General features: G+C 39.9%; 1 protein-coding gene across 1 annotated transcript in view; it reads right to left on the bottom strand.

Moving 5' to 3' along the window:
- LRIG3 (leucine rich repeats and immunoglobulin like domains 3) overlaps positions 1–4,217 on the bottom strand; it is a 44,182-nt gene extending 39,965 nt beyond the window's left edge. The window contains exon 1 of the mRNA XM_063075545.1: positions 3,979–4,217. Coding sequence (XP_062931615.1) covers positions 3,979–4,217 — 239 coding nt within the window. The remainder of the gene's footprint in view (positions 1–3,978) is intronic.
- Between the last annotated feature and the right edge of the window lie 11,069 nt (positions 4,218–15,286).

The following is a 15,286-nucleotide window of genomic DNA, read 5'->3' as shown; positions in this document are numbered from 1 at the left end:
AAAGGGGGAACCAATCTGGCATTTACATTTCATACAGGTGATTTTCTTTTGATCAAAAAACCTAAAACCGTACTCTCCACTTCATTTTAAAGATTATTTCACAGGGCAATCCTGTAAGAAATGAGATTGAGTACTTAAATATTTTTTCAACCAGCAATGGGACAAAAGATCTTTAAAATGAGAAACTGCCTTCAGAGAACAGTGCACATGCTGGAGATTATTCATTTCTAACCCAGAAGCAGGGGCTGGCAACCTTAAATATTTCAGTTATTGCAACACACTTCCATTGCTGAGTTTTGCGTACCATTAAAACCACATTATATGTGGGAGAAAAAAAAATCACCCCTCAAATGACTTTTACTGCTAAATACTTAAAACCATGAAACTTTTAATATACCTAAATTTAGGTTTAATATAGTTTACATTTCAGAAATGATTACTTTCCAGTTAAAGGATGTCACATTTTCCTAAATCTTCTTTATATTGTTTTTATGGCTAGCCCATTAAAAAGAGATTCAAGTTGTACAATGCCAATGTTTTCTTAAACCCAGAACATAAAACATTCAATAAGGAAAGTAGATTCTTCATTTTTAGAGTCCCATGAATGAGCATCCTCACCAGGAAACTTTTTTAAAAACTTTTTTGTACTGAGGTTAATAAATGGGAAAGGTGGTAAGGTATGGCGGTGTTCACTATTTACCCAACATTCAGCTGGCCAAATACTTGAAAATCAAACTCTTTCTACATGGTAGAGAGAAGTCTCTCTTCCTGCATATTAGCAAGTTAATAAAGATATATAAAAGTAATTAATTTACAACATTTGGGTTCAGCTATCATTTTCTTCCTTTTAACATTTGGAAATCTGACTTCCAAGTCAAACTTTAAAATGCAAATCCAGCACAGCTTCTTAATCAATCCCACTGGGGCCTACAGAGCTGCTAATTCAGCAGAAATCTGGAAAGCTGAAAAACAAAAAGCCAGGCTGTAGCTGTTTTAAGACACTGATCCAAAGTGACTCATAAATCAGCCTGCTATGTTCAAGTTTTAGTCTGGAAAATATAGAAAAGCAGCTGTGAAAACCATGACTATTACCCCCACCCCACCTCCAATTCTGGTACTGACCAGAAGATTTATAACAGATCCATACTAAAGAAGTCACACCAGCAGAAACTACCTCTAAGACTTTTCGTTTGAGCTCTGTTGAGAACCCAAACATTTCTATGTGATAAATAATTCTGAAATTTTTGTGAGAATTTAATAATACTTGAAGCTCTCATGGGCAATTGAGCAACTTTTCCCTCCTTTGACTAAATAACATTCTAACAAGCACTTCTCTTTAGGCTCAGAACTCTGTAAGCACAAACTCTAGATGTAAATTCAAGTCTCCCTTTAAATGCAGTTGTAAGCAAGGCTTCAAATAATTACTGTTTTAAGGAGCACTTTCATTAAAGTATGAGGTTACTTTTTGAAAGCAGAACTGAATAGGGTATTATTACTTTTATTTTACAGCTCAAACTATTCTACTTTTCATACATGGGGCTCCTATGGCAATAAATTACAACTGAATAAAGTGGAAAAAATACATACACATATATAGATAATTTTTAACTTGCAAATCCAACAAATGAAGCAAAAGATAGACACTAAACTTTTTCTGAATAGTCCTTTAGTAAACTAGTCCAAAGACAAACTTTTGCTATTTTAATTACCTAAAGGGGAAGAAAAACATGCATTTTCACTTATTTCTGAATTCTGAAACAGTCTACTTAAGAGCTTTTCTAATTATGTAAAATTTAAGTAGCAGAGCCTTATTCCTATTACAAACCACCCAGTAACAGAGAAGGTAAAACTCTATTCCACGTGTTTTTCTGCTTCTTTCAAAGGTGGAGAGAGGAGACCTCTAGAGCTTTAGGCACAAACAAAAGAAATATTTACAATAAAGAATTTGGACCACATGGTTTGCTGACACCTTCAAAGATGGTTAAAAGTCAAAGAAGTACAAAAATGACAGAGCTGTCCAATGAGTGATCACAGCGGGGTTTCTGACAACAGACCCAGTGCTTATTTATACAAGTGGAACTTATTTTCACATACGTTTAAGGAATGTGGACTTGTATTGAGACAATTTACTACTGGCGGAAATGTAATTAAAGACTGTGCTAACCAAATAAACTGTAATTTGTTTTCAGTGTGCCACCAAATTACCTGCAAAACAAAATCCTAATTAGGTCAGCTACTTTTAAGACAATATTTAAATAGGTATCGAACCCGTTTTGATTCAACTCTACTTCTAATCAAGGGCAAGACAGTTCATTTTTTTAAGGGCATCCAAATTCACAAAAAATAGATTACACTAGCACGATCCAATAGGCCACCTGACATTGAGAAACTGAGTATAAATTAGATTTGGTGAATAATCTAAGCATTTCTAAACACACCCCAGGAGTCACTGTATTCATTTTCTCATTTTCATCCCTTTTCGTTCATAGGTGTTCACCGCCAGTCATTCAAATGTTCAGTTCCATATGTTGTCAATAGAGCCATTCACATTTCATGAACAAGGCAGCATGACCTCCACAAGAGGCAATTGAACAGAATTAGCCACAACTAATTGAAAGTCTTCCTGGTTTAGTTTAAAGCCCTTATCTCCTTTTTCGGTTGTAATAAAAACCACTATAAAACACGTCCCATGATAAGGCATTAAATATCAACCCAATACTCTTTAATTCTACGTTTTTATTGAACTAAAGCTTATTAAAAACACACAGAAAAACTATGCTGTTTATGGTCAACAATTCTGCAATTCACAAATAAAAGGATTTAGATTAGAACCAAGATTTAAAAGCAAAATTTCTTAAACTGTCTGACTAAACCTTCTACCACTATTACCAGAACGTTAGGATAGTCTATCAGAATTGTTTAAGAATTTAGAATTTCCATTGCAAGTCTGGTAGGCCCAAATCTAAGATTAACTATGAACAGCACTTTCATTTCTCTTAAACAGGACAACTCCTTTAAAAAAAAAAAAAATACAAGTTTTGAATGCTTACATTTCATAGCAGTCCTCCACTTTTAACAAAACGGGCTGGGAGAGAATAGAGAGATGACATTTGGAAAGGACAAGCATTTCCAAAACTAAATCACATTTTCTTCTTGCTCTTCCCCATTGCTGGCAGTGATTTCAGGTTTTCAGACTTCACTGCTAAAATCCAAAAACTTGCATAACACCCAGCGCTCTCCCCTAAACCGTCTGGGCATGTTGAGAAGTTACAGCAATCACACCCTTCGTTCTGAAAAATCTAGTTCCTCCCTTTCCATGTCTACTGATCAGTGTTACCAACCAACTTCTTACAGAAACGAGGATGTGCTACGATTTGGTCGAGGAAGGGAATTTATGGTCTGTTAAGGCGAACCAGGGGGGGAGAACAACAAAAGTATGCCTAACACAGCTTGGACAGTGATCAAACTCTGCTGCGGGGGCTTCCCAAGTAAAAGGCGCGCGTTCAACTACCGATCTGGAAGAGGAAAAGGGGCCAAGCGGTTAGAAAGTAAAGTTGAGCCACAGGGTTATAAACGCAAGGGAAACTGCAAACTCCTGTCGTCCGCAGGTTGCCACTTCTCCCGCCCGGGCCTGGTAGGAGAGCGCATTTGAAACCCCTTGGCTAACTCAAGACGCAGGACGGCGATACTGGCCCCTTAAGTGTCAGTGGCTCCCTCCCCTTGCCCATCTTCAGCCAGGGTGGGGGTGGGGGGAGCCAAGCGCCCACCTGCGCGGCCCGCAAGCCCCGGCGGAAGGAGGCTGAGGTTCCTAAGTGCCTTCCCCACCCCCACGGAGCGCGGCAGGCAGCGTGGGCCAGCGGGAGCTGCCCTGGAAGAAGGCGCTGCGCGCGGAGCCCCAAGCAACCGGGCCCTCGCCGGCTGCGGTTTTGCCGAATTTCGAGAGGACGGGTCCGCTCCGTCCGCGGGACGAATACTTACAGGCGAGCGAGCCAGGCGGGGAGCGGCTCGGGAAGGCGCGCCAGCCGCTGGCGACTGCAGTCCAGCAGGTCCCCGAGGCAGCGGCAGGGAGCGGGGCACGGGCGCTCGGCGGCAGCCCCGGAGTGCTGCTGCCCGAGGGCCCCACGGCGGCTGCCCTCGGCCGGGCCCGCGCGCCCGAGCACCGCGCACAGCAGCAGCCCCAGCGCCGCCGCGGGCGCACGGAGCCTTTGCGCCCCCATCACGGTCCCGCGGCCTGTCGCTCTCCCCGCGCTCCGCAAACGGTGCGCACTCGGGCCGGCACAAACTTCCAGCCGACAGCGACGCCTGCGCGCCACGCGTTCCCCGGTAAACGCCTTCTTTCACTCTCAGCAGCGAAGCCCTTTCATGCCCCGGGCAACAACAGGAGGGAAACCAGAAGGAACCGCCAATCGCGCCGGAGCTGCAGCCGCAGCAGCGTCGTCACGCCGAAGCCCCTTCTTGCCCGCAAAAGAAACTTTTTCGCCTCCTCCCCGCCGCGGTGCGCGTAGTCCCCGCGCGGCAGAGTCGCGAGGCGGGGCGCGGAGAGGCCGGCGCGCGCCCATTGGCCAGCCGAGCCGCGGGCCACCCAGCGGCCACGTGACAACAACAAGGCTCCAGCGGGGGCCGGCGCACGGGAGAAAGTGGAGCTGAGATTGTAGGAAACTCGGAGCTATATTTTCCAGCCTTTCCAGCCAGAAGTCTACGCTATGTCCTGGGAAACATACATCAGATGGAGTTGAAAGGCTTGAGTGAGCTAACAAGTGAGCACATAGGAGGCCAGCTCTCGGAGTTGGAAACTCTCAGGGAGTAAAGTTAGATTAGCTCTGGTATCAGGAAACCTTTCCATTCCAAATTAAGGAAATGTATAAAGTATCTTACTATCCACAGATGAAACGATGGTTTCAATAAAAACGCAGTTCTTTTACCATTAGTAGTGTGGTTTTTTTGGTTTTCTTTTTTCCCGCATACATCGGTTCCAAAAATAAAAACAATAGTAAAATGTAAAAGTCATCGTTTTGGAAAGGGTTTATTGAGTTACAGCCAGCCTTAATGCATTGGATAGAGATGGACCTTCTAATAAACCACGATGGCAATCATAGATTCCAGACAATAGATAGAAATAATAAAAGTGGTCACAGTAATATTTCAAAGCAAAATGAAAATTAGGACCTTGGTGGAAAAAATTAGTATGTGCACCTAGGTCCATCTGGGCTTTGAGTGATGACAAATTTTGATTGAGAATGCTACCAGGCTAAAAAGTACTTGCCTGCATCCTCGACTGAGGGGGTTCGGGGGCGGGGGGAAGGCGGGAATTCAGGCTACCTTGATGTATGGGCCACAGGATGTTAAAACTGATGAAGACCTCAGAGATCATTTGCAAACGCTTTTCTCCTCTGGGTAAGGAAAAAGACCCAGAGAAGGTAACTAATTTGTTTAGGGCAAAAAAACTAAGAGCTTATTTTAAGCTTCCACTTCTATACATTGTGTTTTGCCTGCTGTCTGCTCAAGCATGTCTGTCCTTGGGGCAGCTTAAACTGCTCCTTATTGAGGAGTGGAGATAGCTTGTGAAGTTAAGACTTTAACCCAGACTCTAGTGCCCACTGATTTCCACTGTAGCAAATCACTCCCATTCACGGGAGAAGGAAAAGGCTCACTTTGAAGTTGACACACCCTATTTTAGATATGATATCCCATCCTCTTCTTTCCAAATACCATTAGCATAAACCTCACCACCTTTGTTCATAATGTTACAGTTAGAAAATATTTATAATGAGGGCACTTCAGTTTTGAATTATGATTTTGCCTAATTGGGAGTGGACAAAACATACTACAATCATGCTAAGGATTTTCTGGCTCAGTATCCCCATCTATGTCATATAAGGAAAATCAGGCTTAGTGCATTGGAATTTTTAGAAAGATAAAAGATATATATACCATTTTGCATAGCATGGTGGAATCATTATGGTGGCTTGCTTGAGACATCACCTACATGACAGAGCTAGAAATTTGCTAACATTTGGGAGAGATTTGGCTCATTTTCTTTTCCCACTCTGCACTCCCCTTACATTATTTTGTCTTCTTCCATGAATTCCACATACATTTATATGCTGACATTTATAACATTTGTGTTTCCAGCCTAGATCTTTCTCCTAAAGTCAAGACCCATATATTCAACCACCCACAGGCCATCTCAGATTAGATGTTCAAATGTAACATTTCCAGAATTAAGTTTCCCCACCTCTGAAACTTATTCCTTGTCCTATTGAATTCACTATCTCAGAGAATGATACCTCCATCCAGATGACTGCCCCCAAAACCTGAAAGTAACCCTTAACATTGCTTTGTTCCTGTCACCACCTCCATTTTCAATCCATTAGCAAGTCTTGTGGAAGCTAGCTCCTAAGTGTATCTTCTGTCTCCATAGATGTTATGCAAATTCAGACCACTACCAGTTCTTGCTGTAATTACCACCACAGCCTCCTTCCTATCTGGCATTCAGTCCTTTTTCCACAATACAGTCAAGTGATATCACTAAAGCTCAAATCTGAGCCTTTGACTCAACTGCCTAATTCCTTTCACTGATTCCCATTGTCCCAGCAGTAAAGTTCAGTTTCTTTAGAGTGACTTACATAGTTTTTGTGTGTGTGTGTTGGGCCTCTCCTTACCCCTTTAACTCTTTGTATTTTATTATTTCCCTCCTGCTGTAAGAACTACTTGTAATTCTCTTCTCAGCTATGCTCTTTGCTTTAACCCTGTCTCTCATGCTGTTCCCACTATCCAGATCACTCTTTATTCCTCATCTGCCTGATCACTTTGTGCTTCAACCTAGGCATTTCTCCTCTGGAGAACGCTTCCCTGAGTCCTGCTTAACTATCCTTCCAATGTACTCCCAGCCCATCCAATATTCTTGGGGATATAATCGACCATTTTTGCTCTATCTCATTGGTAATGCTTAGAATTTTCTCATAACCATATATCCCCTGTATCCTTTAAGGGTTTACCAGCTATGTGATGTTAATTAAATTTTTAGTATCTCAGTTTCTCAATCTGTAAATTGGGAATACAATAAAAACTCTTACCTGGCTTCCATTTATCAGCTCACTGGATTAGCTGTCATTCTCTGTTCTCTCTGTAAAAGACATACTGACTGATGCCTATCAGCTAAAATCCAGAGGCTACCAGCCCCTCACTAGTACACACTTTGCATTTATGCTCCTGTGCTGATCCACAGTACTTCTAGTCTTTATATCTATTATTACGCAATTAAATTAAATATGTGTTAACCAAATAAGAGTGCAACAAGAAAATAACTTCATTTCTATGACAATGAATTTGAAGCTTGTGAAAGATAAATAAAGGTAATAAAGGTAAATAAATAAAGGTAATCACTAAAACAATGTTATCAAATTAGATAATGACAGGACAATTGTAAAAATGGGGAGAGAGGGATTATAAATATCTCAGAGATTTCTACACACAGGTTGCTTTGCAAGCATCTTTAAGATCTCATTCCACTCTCCAGTGATGTAACTGGGAATCAATCAACAGATAATGCTTTACGGGCATGGCTTATGCTTGTTCAAAACTTGATGTGGCTGTTAGGAGAGAAAATAGGTCGTTCAGAGAGTAAAAAACAATGACATGGAAAGGATGAGCATACATTAAATATGACCATTCTTGGGCTGGCCAGTTAGCTCAGTTGGTTAGAGCATGGTGTTATGACACCAGGGTCGAGGGTTTGGATCTACTGGCCAGCCACCTAAATAAATAAATAATATATATGTACATATGACTATTCTTCATTTCAGTTTGTACTTAACCATGTGGTCAGTAGAAAGAGAAACTAGTCCTACATGGAAACTTTAAATCAAGGTAATATTTTCACAGACTTCTCAAACCCTTTTTGAGTGATAGGGAAGAGACAACAGCCACTGAGTATCTATCTATCTGGACAGACAAGGACTGGTCCCTCGTGGCCCTGTGCTGTTTCCTTTGTAGTGTGTAGAAATAGGAATGAAGGCAGAGTGTCAGGAAACATAGTCTGCAATAGAGGAAGAAAAGGACCATAAAATTCTGCTTAAACTCCCGAAATTTTTCAGTATCAGTGACCCAGAAACAGGCTTAACATATCTCTGAATTCTCTGATCCCCTTATGATGTCATATTTTGGTACACACACACACACACACACACACACTCTCGGCACAGTGGTATCAAACGTTGATTCTCAGTTTTTGTGGTTGTCTCATGAATAAGGATTTAGTTTGAGGTAATCAAATTCATTTTGACTGGAGGAGGTCTTTTCACATGTGAATTAAAATGAGTTGTGATGGATTTCTCCACTCCTTCAGAGGTTTAGACTGGTTAACTAGGTGGTTGAAAATTGACTTTCCACTGGAAATTGTCTAAATCACACCGGACAGTTTCTCATTTATAACTTTGTCCCGGGGAATGGCAAGTCCCATCCATTTTCAAACAACCTCCTGCCGCCCATTTTGTGGTTAGTATAACCCAGCCCCAATGCTCTTTCAGTTTTCCTGTTTTTTTTTTTTTTTTTTTTTCCTGCCCCTGGCAAGTGTGAGACTTTCTTATCTTGAGTGCTGGCAAGGCCAATGACTCACAGATAAAATGTAATAGAGGTGCTAAGCTGTCAGTTTTAACATCCAAGGACAAGAATGAAAGCTAAACACTTAGTACTTGCTTTATCGTTACAATGAATGACACAGTTTGTGTAAGTGTGAACTGTGAAAAGGGAAAAGAGATAAGGCAAAGGAGGAAGAAAAGCAAAAAATCCTCAGATAATGATGCCGAAAGCAAATGTTGCTGTACTCTGTAACCTAACCATATCTTTTCCCTTCATTAAGGCATTTTAGAAGAAATAGATAACCCTCTCTTCTCACACACATACACACACAAAAATGCAAAGCTTCACTTAAGAAAGCAGGAGAGCAGAATCTTACTTTACACAACCCCTGCTATGAACACGTCTTAACACTTTAGAAAATATTTAGAAAAATGAAGATAGCAACCCATCTGTTTCTCTCAAGTTGACCAACTGTGTGATATTACTTGAATTGAAAACAAATACTGTTATCTGAACATTCACTTACCCTCAAATTAAATGTATGCTTTTTTTTTTTTTTGTATTTTACTCATTTCTCAAGTCACCCTCTAAGAATAATGTGTGCTCTGAAGAAAACTCATATTGTGGACAAAACTGGATTCCCCGGAAATTACCTCAGTGGGAGTCTGGAGATGGGGTTGGGGAATGGTCGAAGGCCTGGGTGCCTTTGACCTCCATCTGATTCTCCTCAGTGCTGAGAGTCCTTCCCCAGCAATGAATCCTTTTAGTGTTCTCCAGTTTTTCCACTCCTTTGAGGACCTCAGGATATTTTCTCTTCTTCCAATCCCTGCTCCATTTTTTTTCCCCTGTAGCTAGCAGCAATCCTACAATTCCACTGGGAATCTCAACACATATAAGATAGCCCACCCCATCAGGAATACAGAAATCTAAATGCTTGAGAAGTTGTCACAGAGCAGCAGGATGGTCAGAAGGTGAATGCACTTTCCTCACCTACAAAATGGGGTAAAGAATGACACATAGCTGCATAGCGCATTTTGTAACTATGAAGTCCCACATAGATTCTAGTTCCTATTAACTCCCAAATTGCTGTTTTCTTTTCATTATTCATGGAGATATGGTGAGTTAACTCCAGAAGCATTCTGCTACTGGGATTATTTACCTATGGAAGGTTGGAGTTAAATAAATCCTCAACTACTGGTTTTGAGTATAACGAGGAAAATAATATTTTATTTTAAAATGGAAAACAAAAACTTAAACCATTTTGGAACTTTAATAATATAAAGTCCTAAATCTACATGTTATAACAGTATGCTAAACATATTCTGAGATTTTTTTAGGAGGAATTTTTTATACCATCTCAAGAGGTTATTGCATAACTCAATTTGTTATGATTTATGCCATGAGGTCAAAAAGACCCATTAGGGATATTTACTAAAAAGACTTGTATATCCCTCCTGGGAACTTCTGCACAGAATATTTTCCTCTCACTTCTTGGATGAACAGTTGGTCTATACACTATTCTAAGAATTGATTTGCATTTCCAAACCATGACAGGACTCATAAATGAGTTATTTATTTCTTTTATGTATAATTTTACCTTCTTACACATTTTACATTTACTCAGACCTCACTATCAAATTATTGAGGTGACTTTGTCATGAATATTCTCAGAATCAAGTTCCCTGAATTAAAAACTCTGCTTCTATTCCCAAATATAAGGATCGTTATCAAGCTACATTGTTCACAATATTGTTCTGCATGAGTATTTTCAGATAGAGAATGAAGAAGCATTTTGGTGGTATGGGGTCAGTTTCAACATGATGTTGTACTCCAGTCATCATAAAGACTATATAAATATTTTCCTGCTAAAATCTCAAAATTTTGATCAAAACTTTATACACTTCAGTTATGTTTATACATTCAGACAAAAAGATTTCCACTGAAATTCTGACATGAAACGTGAAGAAACTTTAAAGGGCGCCTTGCTTGCCTGCTTGCCCTGGGTACAGCCATGTCTGCAGTAGGCAGCCTCTTCCACTCCCACAGCAGTTATTTCAGACTTGAACAACTTTTTGCAGTCAGAACATTCATCTTTACAGCCCACATACATAAATTCCTCCTCCTCTTGCTGCCGTTTGAGCTTTTCTATTTATTTCTGGGTAAAATAAAAGCTGTCACCAGCAATATTCCTTAGCTTTCTCATTACAAATTAAATAATTGCAATTCCTTTTAACACTTTCTCACAAACACTATTCTTCCTCTAACACCCTTATGAGGGTCAGGAATGTCTCTTTTCTGTTTATGTATCTTTGGGGGATTACTATGGAGAACTGGAGGTAAGAGACCCTTGCAACTCCACAAATGATGACATTCAACAATTCATCAAGCTCTTACTATTCTTAGTATTCCCTAAATATTTGATATGTTTCGTACAATGCTGTCTGTAAGGTATCATCCTGATGTTACCAAATAAGGAAACGGAGGTATGGAGATGCTGAGGAATTTGCCCATGGTAGAGTTGGGATTGAAACCCAGTGAATCTGACCCCACAGTGTATCCCTTAACCACTCTGCACACCACTTTCTACTAGAGTCAGAAGAAGCAAGTGTTTCCAAAGTCTTCCTTAATACTTAAGAGAAGCAGTTTCTAGTCAGTAGATTGGAATCAATAGGGAAAGTCTGTACCTTGCCTGATCATTCTTGAAGGTGGTCAATTGTAATCATTCTCTCTCCTTTTTTCCCCCTCCTTCTTTCCTTCTTTCTTCATTGATCTAAGTTTGGGGAAAAGATTTGTCTCATGCAGTTGTCTGAATTAGTCACTTTAGGGTCTGATTTGTGAAGGGTGATGTCACTATCTGAGTATCAGAGTGGTGCTTGAAACCTAACCAATAGAAATTAACTGTGTGGGCTCTGACGACTGTGTCCCTAAAGTTCCCTTTTGCAATATCAATATACTTCCACCTCCAAGGGTGTTGCATAAGGTGCCATTGATATTTTAGGGTCAGTGTTCCATAAAACTTAAGTTTGGCTGGCAGGAGAATGTAGGTGATTGCTAAACAGAAGAGGAAAATGATGCAGAAAGGGGAACGGACTTTGCTTTCTTTATAATTTTGTCTAGGGCTACACCTAATTAGGCAACCCATGAAGATACATGTGATCCAACAAGCCCAGAGAAATGACATATTAATGCTACAGATTATATTTCAATTGTTAAGATACTTTACATCTGGTAACAGAATTTTCTTGTTTTTTCCAGTTTATGGGCTAAGGCTAATTTGTATGCTTTTCTAATGCCTGTACCATAAAACAATCATTTAAAACAAAACAAAACAAAGTGTCCCAAATTGGCTAAGTTTAAATTTTAGTTTTCCAATCAGACTTTTTCTGAGGCTACCCTTCGAGTCCATTGCCCGAGGAGCATCTCTTAGGAGACTCTACCCAAGTCACCTCAGTGATGCTTGAGTTAGAGTCTTTTCTCAAATTCGAAGGCCCAACTCAAATTATAAGATAGTAACTTTCATTATCTTAATCTGTACTTACTAAGCCATTCAGAACCATGACAAATAGTTTCTGCTATGAGTAATATAATAGATATCATGAAAATGAATTTACTGCAATTCTGATAAAAATCTACATTTTCTAATAAGAGAAGGTTCTAGAGACACATATTCCCCTATGTTAAAAGACATGGAAATTTATTTTTGAAGTTTTATAATCTAATAGTAAGAGCTCCCATCTATTATTTTATGTCTGTGCACAAAAATAATTCATATAAAAGTATACTGAATTTTCAGGTATTTAAAAAATATCTTATTAAAAGTAAAGCTTATTTGAGAAGTTTGTACCAGAACATTAAATTATTTAAAGCAGTGGCAATATTTTTAAAAGCTAAAAGATATCTTAAAAACAGGAATTTAGTAAAACCTATATTTCACCTAATGAACGTATAACATGGAAGGTTAATGGAAACATGAATAATTAATTATGTTAAATGTCAAAGGGTCTGTCCCAAGAGGATTCTATAGCATTAGCAGTTGATGAGTATGTTCCTGAAGTTTGTGATTTTCATTGAAATTGATATGTTTGTGAAGGAAACGATAAAATATACTGTATTTTCCCCTGTAACTTTGGATCTATTCCTACAGTGTTAATGAGAGTACATGATAAATGTCTCAAGGTGAGGGTAGGAGTCTCCATCTTTTTAGTAATTACACTTGACTTCTTGTGATCCAAGACTAGAATAGTGAAAACAAAATTATGTATAATTTGAACATACTGATTGCAGCCACAAAAGCTCTTTCTAAAAGTTTTGCTTTAGGCAATTTTTAAAAAATCAGGTTTTATAAAATCACTCAAATGTAGCATGCTTGCTTCTATTAAAAATAGCTTAAATATCCTAAGGCAAACCATATTTGGTGACTATCATTACATCTTTAAGATGTGTTTTGTGTATGACTAGATCTGAGATTAAGAGCAATCAACTTCTTAAAACTCTGATATTTAAAAGAATGAAAGGACGGTTAAGTCAGAGAATCTTTAAAATATCTTTCATCTTTTATCATCCTTAGTTACAAAAGCTTATACCGAATGTTATTCCTCTGTCTATGAAGTTTAGAAGGCACAGAGCACGGGATAAAACTGAACAACTTGTAGATGATAGTGTTTCTTCAAGGGTGATTAGCATAACTAGCATCAGGCACAGAAGAGGCTTATTAAACATAAAGACTATTTGGCCCATTTCTCATCGTACTGAATCAAAAATTCTACAAATGGGTTCTGGGGATCTGCATTTTAACACACCCTCTAACGTTTGGGGATCTGCAAGTTGCTACTCTGGAATTACGGGGGACAAATTCTCCTATGCAGGTCCATGTGGTCCTTCTCATGGTTTCTTTCCATCAATGATGAATCTCTTGCCATGGGTGTGTGAAACCCTTCTCTCTCCCCATCCTGCTCCATCGAAGAATATAGCTAGATCTTAAGGAGTTGAAAAAGATACACTGTGATTCTATCTTGAATAATCACGGTGGTCTGGGACCAGTATGGACATTTGCAAAAAAGAGGGGCTACTTTCCTATATCTTTATGTGAATAAGGAGAATACCTTCTCTGATGTGAAGAAATAGATACTTATATAATAAATAACTATAAGGAATTTGCTGCTGTACAAAATAATTTGTATAGTCAGCCAGCACTGAAATACCAGATATCCCAACAGACCACACCATTCAGTTGTCTAGTTATGTGAATGGCAAAAGGGGAAGCCCTTAAATAGAAGGTATGAAATATCCAGAGATCAGGAAGTACACACAGAGTGCATATTTCTACTACAGCACTTATCAGGTATGTGTACCTGCATGTCTGTGTGGGAGTGTGTGTGTGTGTGTGTGTGTTGTCTTCTTCCCAGTGACATGAGCTCCTCACGCCCTTGAGGCCAGGACTATCTTAACAATCTGAGCACACATCTCGGCTGGTGGCTTCACCCTTCACCCACTCACTTCCAGATTCCTGGGAGTTATCCTCTGCTCTGTTTTCCTCATGGCTTACAGCCCACCTCTCACATCAACAAGTCCTGTCAGCTCTGCTTTAAGATAGATGCTGATTTTGGCCAGTCTCAACACCTCCTCTACCACGACCACCACCCCATTCTGGCTATCATCTTTCACCTGAATTAATGGAAAAACCTCTTAACCCATCTGTGATGCCACTCTCGAATCCCTGTAATCAGTTCTCCACAAAACAGCCCACATCTTCTTTATGCACATAAACCAGATTCATCTACTCTCCTACTTAAAATCGTGGGTTTCACTGGCACTCAGCATAAAATGCAAAGGTTTTCCTGTGGTCTACAAGCCCCAGAGCACCTGCCTGCTCGCCCAACCCCACCTCTTTCCCCTCTGCTCTCAACTCCTGCAACTCTCCTCCTGGCAACCCAGCACTTGCTCTCCTTCCTTTCATTTCTGGAGCACACCGAGGTTATTCTCACCTGAGGACAGTTTCAATTGCTGTTCATTCTGCCTGGATCATGCTCCCCTCATGTCTCATTCTCCCCTCATTAAAGTCTCTGCTTGAATTCCGCCTTCCAGAGAAACTTCCCTCACCACCTCTTCAAAACAGCCTCCCTCCACTTCCTGCCCCCAAGCAATTTTAGTATTTACCCTACTTGTATTTTTCTCTGTATTATCACTACCTGAAATTAGATTATAAATGTATTTTTTATTGCTTATGTTCTCCATTAGAAGATAAGCCCTTGTAGGGGTAGAGGGGGGAACTTGGTCCTGTTTGCCACTGAAACTCCATGCCCAGAACAATGCCTTGCATGGCATAGTAATCAGCAAAACTATAGACTTTAGAATCCCCAGAGCTCACACATAGTTTTGTATATCTGTGCTATATGTCTAAAGGAATGAATGTTAGAAGCCTTATTTTTCTGGCTACAAATATTCTCCTTGAGCAGAGTGTGCTCCTTGTAGGGATGGGTGCTCTTGCCCAGTCCCCACTGCTACTTCCTTGACCATATTCTGCCACTGGAACAGGTTTATTTTCTCCTGCTTGAAGGAAGGAAGTCAAGGAGCAGTGTAGTTCATAAGAACTAAAATGCAATTGGGGGTTTATTTCATCCAGTCAGAAAATTAATTTTGCCTAACAGAAGGATACTGTAGTGGTGACATTCAAGTTATCATGAAGCAAGTCTATATCAGAAATAAA

Source organism: Cynocephalus volans, chromosome 12, assembly GCF_027409185.1.
Source record: "Cynocephalus volans isolate mCynVol1 chromosome 12, mCynVol1.pri, whole genome shotgun sequence".
NCBI lineage: Eukaryota > Metazoa > Chordata > Mammalia > Dermoptera > Cynocephalidae > Cynocephalus > Cynocephalus volans.
The sequence above is the reverse complement of the archived record's forward strand: the minus strand, read 5'-3'. Positions and strand labels throughout refer to the sequence as shown.